General features: G+C 40.9%; 1 protein-coding gene across 2 annotated transcripts in view; it reads left to right on the forward strand.

The window, feature by feature from the left end:
* LOC147026841 (uncharacterized) overlaps positions 1 to 9698 on the forward strand; it is a 45837-nt gene extending 36139 nt beyond the window's left edge. For both annotated transcript variants that reach the window (XM_085882674.1, XM_085882675.1), the window contains exons 5-8: positions 405 to 435; positions 693 to 805; positions 6930 to 7018; positions 7809 to 9698. In XM_085882674.1, coding sequence (XP_085738800.1) covers positions 405 to 435; positions 693 to 805; positions 6930 to 7018; positions 7809 to 7916 — 341 coding nt within the window. In that variant the 3' untranslated portion in view covers positions 7917 to 9698. The remainder of the gene's footprint in view (positions 1 to 404; positions 436 to 692; positions 806 to 6929; positions 7019 to 7808) is intronic.
* Positions 9699 to 10063: the final 365 nt, after the last annotated feature.

The raw sequence follows: 10063 nt of genomic DNA on the forward strand, positions 1-10063 counted from the left end.
TCCTGTTTGGAATGATTTTCAATTTTGTTTGATGGCCAGGCAAGCAGACAGTGAAGATCGTATCTCACTCCTTTCTGAGCATGTGAGATCAGGACAAATTCAGAGACAAAATATGGCAAAACAAAGGATTTGTCTTCTTATTCATGTTCAAAATAAAACATTCAATTTAAATAAGTTGTTCCCCAATCTCAAACCGACAAGACGGACGGACATGAATCAATTGCTTTACCCTGCTTTTTGCTTTGCATATGCGGCATATAAATACTTTTTGTTCCATCGTGATTTATGCGACACCCAGAGAAGGAAACCTCATTATCTGTCTCACAGGTATAGCCATAAAGTTTTAAAATGGTGAAAATAAAGTGTGCTTTTTGTGACATTAATTCAAATTTATTATCTTTCAGGAACAAAACCCCATCACGATTGCAAGTGCAGGTATGATGTCAACTGTTTCACCTATCTTGCACATTTCTTATAAAATAAAATATCGCATCAGATCTATGAATGCAGCGAAAGCAACGTGTACAAACGCTGTCCCTCAAGGGCATCTGTTGGTGCTTGAAACTTGTTGTAAACATCCATTCCTGGTGGTTATTGAGATTGATCAATCAGAATGTTTTCTTTGTTCATTTTGCATCAGCAAAAGAAAAATAGTTAAGGATTTAAATGGATGTGTTGATTGCTCGATCCAGGCAACTACGAAGCTGTGGAGCAAGCTGTGTGGAGCAACACTCCTTCATTCAGACACGAACAAACAGTCTCATGCTCATTGGAAACTTTCAATATAAATCGCCTACTGAGAAAGGTCAGTGCTGCTTCTTCTGTTCGAACGTGAGATGTGCAGCACCATGCTTCCTTGAGTTGTCTCAGATGAACTCACCTTAACTCTAACCAAAGCCCTAACCCTAACTCTACTCAGTAGGTTAGCTATCGCCAGCACCCAGGCCAAATTCAAAATCCTATTCCAACTTTGAAAGGGACAATGTATCAGTGGCATACCAGCTGGGTCCCAGTAAATGCTGCTACCTACAGCCTTGAGCTGCATACGAAAGAAGAAGAATCCTAATTGATATAAAGGGCCTAATTGAGTTAAGTGCACTGCAGTAACATTTCAAGTTTGACACACGCTTGATGTTAATGGCGATTATTTTCGTGTCTGTTCCTGATCTTTGTTCAGTTGGAGTTGAATGGGATTCTATAAGGGAACCTGAACTTTGAAACCCTGTTTATCATCAAGTTTTATCACATTATGTGGCACGCTTTAATTCTGAGGGGGCTTGTATTGTTTATAACCGAGCTGCAAAAGATTAAAAAGTAAACAATTCGCTTCCTCCAATAAAAATCATTTATTCTTCCCCACAAACTAAAAATTATGGGAAATGCAGCATCACATGTGACACTGAGTAATTTAAAGTGCACATGTTATTATGAATATCACTTTACTGGGCCCAATTAATGTAATTGTGTATGTATGTATGTATATATATATATATATATATATATATATATATATATATATATATATATATATATATATATATATAATAACATGGTGCTGATTATGGAAGGGGAAGGGCAATGTTCAAGATCCAAGGAAGTTCAGGGGCATTACACTCCTGAATCATGCAATGAAGGTGCTGGAGAGGATTCCGGATGGGAGGATAAGGAAGAGGGTGGAGATGGAGATCGGAGAAGAGCAACAGGCGCTTAGAAAGGGTAGCGGGATGACGGATGGGATGTTTGCACTGAGACAGCTGGTGGAGAAGAGGTTGGAGGTGCAAGGTGAGATGGCATTGGGATTTGTGGACTTAGAGAAGGTCTATGACACTGTCCCAAGAGAGATGGTGATGGTGGCACTGAGATGGATGGGAGTGCTGGAAGCAGAAGTTAGGTTGGTGGAAGGGATGTACAAGGGAACGCAGGGAAGAGTTTCGGTTGGTCCTGGGATGTCTGAGGAGTTCAGTATGAGCATCATTTTGAGGTAGGAAAGCTCTCATAGCCCACTCATGTTTATCATGGTGATGGAGCTGTTAAGCAGGAAGGTAAATATGAGGGGTATTCTGGGGAGGATGTTGTTTGAGGATGATCTGGCTATCGTGATGGAAGATGGACGAAGTACTGGGGGAGTGGAAGGAGGCATTTGAAAAGCATGTGCTGAAGATGAGTATGGAGAATACTGAGATGATGTGCATCAGGCAGCAGAGAAAGGAAATAAATATCAGGTTAGAGGGGAAGGAGACCAGGCAGGGAAATAGGTTTAAGTATGTGGGAGGAACAGTGACCGGGGATGGTAACTCAGAGGCAGAGGTGCGGAGGAGGATTCAGGTGGGTGCGAATGCATGGAGGAGAGAGGAGGGTGGAGGGAGTAATGGCAGACAGAAAGATATAAAGGAAATTGAAAGGGAAGATTATGATGTTGTGTGTAATGCCGGCCTACCTTTATGGTCTGGAAATGTTGCCACTGACCAAGAGACAGCAACAGAGGCTGCAGGTTTGGGAGAACAACTGGATCAGGAGGATTGCAGGAGTGAAGAGGATGGATGAACTGAGGGAGGCGATTGATGTGCAGATGAGCTTGATGTGGAGATTTGTGAAATACCGACTGAGATGGGCTGGGAACTTGGTGTGGATGGAGGAAGAGATAATGAGAAGGATATCAGTAAGGTATGGGTGGTTGGAGAGTGGAGGGAGTTGGCTGAGGACAGATGGAAGTGGAGGAATATTGTGGTCAAGGCAGGGCAGAGGCTTGGTGCCAATGGACCTCACCCCTTATCATGGAAAGAGGAGGAGAAGAAGAAGATTCCCCTACTTAGAGTTTGGGGTTATCTTTGTGACATATGCAAATAAGTTGAGGTTTGTGAGATCCCTCTTACCCTAGGTATGATCCATACATTCCCCCTCCTTTCCACTATCTCCTGAAAAACTTCCTACCCTTCTCTCCACACTCTTCCCACACTCCCTAACTGCTTTCTCTCTTCTATCAGCCGCTCACCCTACCTCTGTGTTTGTTTTAACTATGTTATCCCTTATGCTATGCTGCTTCTATAACGTTTTATAACAAACAAACAAAAAACACACACGGAAACAAAAGCAAAATGTATCAAGTCTCCCTGAAAAAGATAAACTGGAAGATTTTTGGAAAGGATTTTATCAAGATCCAAAAGAACACAACAAGAAGGCAGTATGGATCTGAAACTTGGAAAAGAAAAAGCAACATCTAAGGGAAATACCCCCAGTGATAATTGATGGAGTAAACATTAGAAAACAACTTGCAAAAATGTCAAACTTTAAAACCCTCGCCTGGATGGAATTCCAAACTCCTGGCTAAAACAACTGGATGCTCTACACAATCACTACACTCGAGCATTCAACGAGCTTATCCAAGAGGAAAAGGGAATGAATGAATAGCACACAGGAGGTAACACCTTCCTCATCGCAAAACCTGAAGAAACCCAATTACCTCACAAATATAGACCAATAACACGTCCACCAACAAGATAAAGTTTCAACCGGGAATCGTCGCAGAAATGATGTACCACCACCTAACACAACTTGGTGGCTGAGAGGCAGAACAGAAGGGATGTAAAAGAGGATGCTACAGAATAATCGAGCACTTACTATTAAAGAAAGAAGGAAGCCTGGTGTTGGCTTAGTGGTTAGGGTGGTGGCTTGGGATCCCAGGGTCCTGAGTTCAAGCCCCGTTGGGCCACTGAATTAATACACCAGGGGGTTGACTCAGCCTGTCATCCTTCCGAGGTCAGCGAAATGAGTACCAGTGTACTGGTCCCGGTGTATGCCCCGGTAAGAATAGGTGTACCATATCCCTGTGTGTCGTAAGAGGCGACCAGGGTTTGCGTCAGGAAGGGCATCCGGCCATAAAACATTGCCTCAAGAAAAAGCCCAACCCCTGCACAGCAGGGAAAATGGCTGTAAAAACGGTCAATTACTATTAAAGAAGGCCAGACTCAAAAACTGCAAAACGAGAAGAGCCAAATTGTTCACATCCTGGATCGACTTTTAAAAAAGGACACTTTTGATAGTGTCCCACATTCATGGATGATAACATGCATGCAAGTGTACAAGATCAACTGTGAAATAATCAAACTGATTGAGAAAGCAATTTTGCCATGGAATACATAATTGATATGACAGTACTTGGAAGGAAATATCGAAATACCAGGAGTGAAGTTACATAGTGGGATCTTCCAAGGTGATAGCCTTTTGCCCCTCCTGTTTTGCCTGGCACTGGACCCACTGAGCAACCTCGTTATTTAGTAAGGACATGGATACACGCCAGCATCCAAGGATTTTACAAGGAATTTTTACGCACAGTAGGAGGCCATTCGGCCAATCATAGCCTGCACCACACCAATACCAGATTTAATAAATCCATCAATACCAACAAGAGAACATTCAAGGAAACAGGAAAGGTGACACAATTGTACATGGATGATTTAAAACTCTTAATGAATGACGAAAAATTGGCAGACTGACTCAAATTAGTGAAGCGCTTCTCTGATGACATTCAAATGGAATTTGTCCGAGATAAATGTGCTAATTTCACATTCGTACAAGGTAGACCAACAAAAATGAACCACATAAAAATCGACCTACATACAAAAATACAGGAACTAGAAAATGAAGCATCATACATACCTCGGAGTAGAAAAAGGCCACCAAATATGTCACAAACAAATGCGCAAAATAATTCCAAAGAATACCTCTGTAGAACAACGCTGATCCTGAAAACACATCTCTCCCCGAGAAACAAAATCAAAGCGATAAAGCAGCACCAGTGTTCCAATAAAGTTGCGGAATAATAGTGTGCACAATCAAAATTTTAAAAACGAGATGTCAAAACGAGGAAACTCCTCAATATCCACAAACTGTTCTACAAAAACCACCGCCTCCAGAGAATGTACCTGCCGATATGAGGAGGAGATCGTGGCATGATGGAGCTCACAACCAAGTACACAGAATAACAACTGCAGGATTGGCTGTATATGTGAAAAGTTCAACAAGAAACCAAATTAAACTTGTATGCAAATATGAAGACAGCAAACCAGAACAGGTATCTCTAACCCACCTTGCAAAAAATTTCCCAAGACAGGTGCGATTAGACTATGTCCCACACAAAACTAAAACAGCAATGAATACAGCCCAAACTATTGCAAAAAAGACAAAATAAAGATATAAAACGAAATATAAACTGATATGTATATGTATGTGTATATATATGTATGTATATATATATATATATATATATATATATATATATATATATATATATATATATATATATATATATATATATATATATATATATATATATATATATATATATATATATATATATATACTGACAATTGGGTGAACGATGAGAGAGCAGGAAGAAAAAAAAAAGTTCGATAGATTGGACACAAACAAAGAAGGCTCATTAGAATCGCTGAGAAAAGGTCAGCTCAACTGGGATAGAGAATGAATCATAATATATTCCCAAGACCAAGGACACCATATGAATAGTTTTAAGGAAATGGCGGGACTGAATCAATCGGACAGGTTCAGGCTCTGCAAGGTAGAAACAGAAAGCATGAGTCACCTTCTGGCATATAAAAAAACTCAAGTCAGAACAGTTGTACACACAAAGGCACAACAAAGTATATGGAGTAATCCACCCGCACATCTGCAAAAAATTCAATATCCCAGTTCCTGAAAACTCTTGGAAACATAAACCAAAAGCGAACATTGAAAACAAGGAAGTAACGCTCACGTATGACCTGCTGATCCCATCGAACTTGAACATGAAACACAAAGGTATGCGACTGGATAAACATTAGAACTTGGGTCCAAAAAAATAAAAGATGGCATTGCTAATTGTGGTGTCAGTACCCAGTGATTTTGGCCTGAACTATGCAGAAATCAAGAAAATGAACAAATACCAGGATATCAAAAATGAAGTGAAAAGATCCTGGAAGCTAAAGAGTGCCAAAGTTGTTGCAGTAATATAATTGTGGCAACAGGATTGATAAAGAAGAACCTCATGGATATCTTAAAAACCATCCCTGGGTATATTACAACAAAATAATTTGTTGGAAGCTGTCTCGGGCTTGGTGACAACTTTGAGAACAAGAAAACTTTACAGCTTGTTCCATGAATCATGATCCCTTCCTGAAATGGAGGTGGATAATTCGAAACCTGGGAGGACCTCATTCCACCTCCTGAAACCTGCATATGGAGATAACTATCTCTCTCTCTCTCTCTCTCTCTCTCTCTCTCTCTCTCTCTCTCTCTCAGTCTCTCTCTCTCTCTCTCTCTCTCTCTATCTCTCTCTCTCTCTCTCTCTCTCTCTCTATCTCTATCTCTATCTCTATCTCTATCTCTATCTCTATCTCTATCTCTATCTCTATCTCTATCTCTATCTCTATCTCTATCTCTATCTCTATCTCTATCTCTATCTCTATCTCTATCTCTATCTCTATCTCTATCTCTATCTCTTCTGTGAATTTCATTGCGAGAGGGAAAAAAGGAGCTGCAACCAGCCAGATGGAAAAACGAGGTTGACCTTCATTCTGGATTATATATGCTGTAGTTTATGAGCAGTAATGCTGCAGTTGTGTACAGCATGCAGTCTTTGAAACAATGAAACATTTGTTGTGCCAAACATTAGATTCCAACACGATTCCACATTCAACGAGTGAGTAACCCATACACCATGACATGATGGCAGTTTTAAGTACAATTCAACTCTCACAAATATCTAACAGATGACTTAATTGACTGTTGACCCACACCTTACCGAGATAGCCAGCTGTTTTGGCTTAGCCCAGCACTAAATGACCCTTTCTCTCTGTAGCATCTCCACCATCAATGAGATTATCTCATCATTTGTACATTCAGTGTGGAAAACGTGTACTTTGTTTGTGTTGCAGAAATGAAAGAAGGTGAAGTTCCCAGAGTTCAAGCTGACACAGAACGTGAGCGTGATGCAAGCAAAGAAGAGAGCGCAGACTCTGGGCCGGTGAGATATGTGGCTTTTTGTACAAGCTTTGTTCAACACGTTTGCTGTCATTCATTGTACATATAATTATAGCTTCATATCCAATGGAAACTGTGACGTCGATTTGTCCTTCATAGCTTGTCTAATTATACGGCTGGAGCATAACCAATTAACGTGACCTTATCAACATCCTCCGTCATCTCCAACTGACTATTTGGAGATCAAACCTTGTTACCTCGGCCACTGAAGGTGGAAGGAGGTTATGTTTTCACCCCTGTCTGTCTGTTTGTTTGTTTATGTGCAGGATATCTCAAAAAAGTTGTGGCCGGATCGGGATGAAATTTTGTGGACAAGTTGGGTGTGTGACAAGGAAGAACTAATTAGATTTTGGTGAAGATCTGGGTCTGGATCTGGTTCTGATGATTTTTTATGTGATTATTCACCGTTGAGAGATGGGACTAAACTAATGTATAGTAAGACATGATATCTCAAAAAGTTGTGAACGGATTCGAATGAAACTTGGTGGACACATTTGGTGTGAGAAAGAACGAAATGATTAGATTTTGGTGAAGATCCAGACCCGGATCCGACTACTAGAATTTTTAAAGTGATTTTTCACCATTGAGAGATAGGGCCAAAAACGAAATATAGCACGATATCTCAAAAATGTGTTGGGCCCGATATGTTCTCATGAATCAGGCATTGTGTGGCGGAGGTATGCGCTCTACCAAGTACCCTTCTAGTTGGTACTGTTATCTTCCTGATCCCAAATAGCATCCGACTTGATTCCGTGCCATCCGATTGTTTGCAGACGGAGTTGTACTACGCAGACCTGGACCTTCCTTCTGCTCACAACCCGTATCATCACATTGCTACCAGCACTGTGTATGCGCAGCTTGCATTCACAAAACCAAGTTAGCACTCGGTGGCTTTCCATCACCGACCCTCGCTTTCCATGATCGTTTCCTCATACATACGTCGCTGGTTGTTGAGTCAAACCACCTTTACCATGAGCATTTAATTACCACAACACCCTGATTTTAAATAGAAATTACTGTTCTGTAAATTTCATCAACTTTCACTTGTCTTAAGACCACTAGTCTGTAAGGAATTATTTTGTAGCTAAAATGTCACTTTTACGCTTTCACAATATTTTTATGTATACATTACACAGCACTGTATAGTAGGCCTACACAGGACAGTACTGTATAGTTACCCAGTGCTGTACATGTACTTGGTACACAGTATTGTATGTTAAACAGTACTGTATATGTATACAGTCTGCAGTGCTCTATGTTATACAGTAAAGTACATGTATGCAGTACTTTATGTTGCACAGTAATGGATATGTACATAGTAATTTATATACACAGAGTGCGCAATACTGTATATGTACACAGTACTGTATATACACAGGACTATATATATTGTTGCAGAGATGGCTACTTGGGGTTAAGAATGTGTGACTTGGAAATAGTTATTTCCTTTATTGCATGTATTAGTGTAAGAGTGAGGTAAACTTAACCTTAATAGAATGTGCGTTGATATTCGTATAGTAAGCCTGTCATCTCTCCTCATAATGTTTGTGTTTAAACCGCTTATCCCTTCAGTCCTTTTTAATGTTTTAACCTTTACAATCTGTTATTTTATGTGCTTTGGGGGAATAGCGGCCTAGCCTAGAACCTTCGGTTCATCCGGGGTGAACCGAAGAGCATATAACGGCAGGGCCTCGGCTTCATTGAGATTGGGACTGCAAATGAGTGCAAAGCGGGCAGGGCCAAGTGACACGGGGGCAGGGCGAGAGCCAATGGATTAAACTGGGGAGAGGCTGAAAATCTGTGGCTCATCTGGTCTGGGGTTCGGTGAAAAGATGATGTGCCATGGAGCTCAAGCATGGTGGCGGAGCCAACACCTCCCACCATCACCCCATCCATTCCTCGCCCGTCGAGAGCCCAGACCCCAGCATCGTGCCGAGTTCCACTTTAGACTTGTGTGACCAGGATGCCTGCCTGCCACTTGTGCTCGGGACACACCACATTTGACTAGTGGTACCCATTATGCAGGCCGTACTGTGTGTGGTCTTGTGATATTCTACCTGGTCCTTTCCCTGGGGAATGTTTGAGACCTTTAACGATCGAATAATTAAGACTTTCCGACTCTAAGAAATCCTGGGACATGTATCTCTTTTATTGTAAATGAGTTGATTATAATGAGTGCATTACTGTTCTTTCCCCACATTCCACACCCCCTCTCCCATTTGAATACACACTTTGAATTCAATGTGTCTCATTAAGTTTTTTGGATCATGATTGCTGGGGAAATGGCTGTGTTGGCTTTTATAAGCCTTCAGTTTAAAGGATAATTTTGACTTGAGCGAGTAACACGCCATTGAAATTACTCTTTCCTGGGTGCAGTGATTTGCTCGCACTGCCATTTTGGGTGTCCAGCATGGAGGGAAATCTGCTGTTGCCTGATCGGCCAAAGACGATCTAATTAGAGCTAGATATAATTGTAAGTAGGCCCATGATCCGGTTTGGAGCACATAGACTGATTGGCTAACGTGACAATCATAACAACATATCTATAATAAAAAGTGTGTGTGTGTGTGTGTGTGTGTGTGTGTGTGTGTGTGTGTGTGTGTGTGTGTGTGTGTGTGTGGGTGTGTGTGTGTGTGTGTGTGTGTGTGTGTGTGTGTGTGTGTGTGTGTGTGTCCATAACTCCAAAATGATGAAACCAAGTGGCATGAAACTTTCCATGCATATTAAAGGAACTTAAAGGGAGTGTATGAATGAAAATTGGGTGTTTAGAATTATTGAAACACCCCTTTTGAAGATAATTAACGGCCTTATATAACACTGGTCAACAACAAATTTGTTGTCTGCATTTTTTAAGCTGATTTAGGATGAATCTGATGCGCTGAATCCAAAACTCACATTAGTTTTGTTCAATCAGGTCAAGTTTTTGAGATATGGCCACATGTCGTTTTTTACATTTTTGTTCACATGTACGCATGTGTGGAGCATTTTAGAAGAAGTTGGTGGGGGTAAAATGTCATGTCAAATAATT

Source organism: Eptatretus burgeri, chromosome 5, assembly GCF_056783735.1.
Source record: "Eptatretus burgeri isolate ZD-2024b chromosome 5, Ebu_testis_v1, whole genome shotgun sequence".
NCBI lineage: Eukaryota > Metazoa > Chordata > Myxini > Myxiniformes > Myxinidae > Eptatretus > Eptatretus burgeri.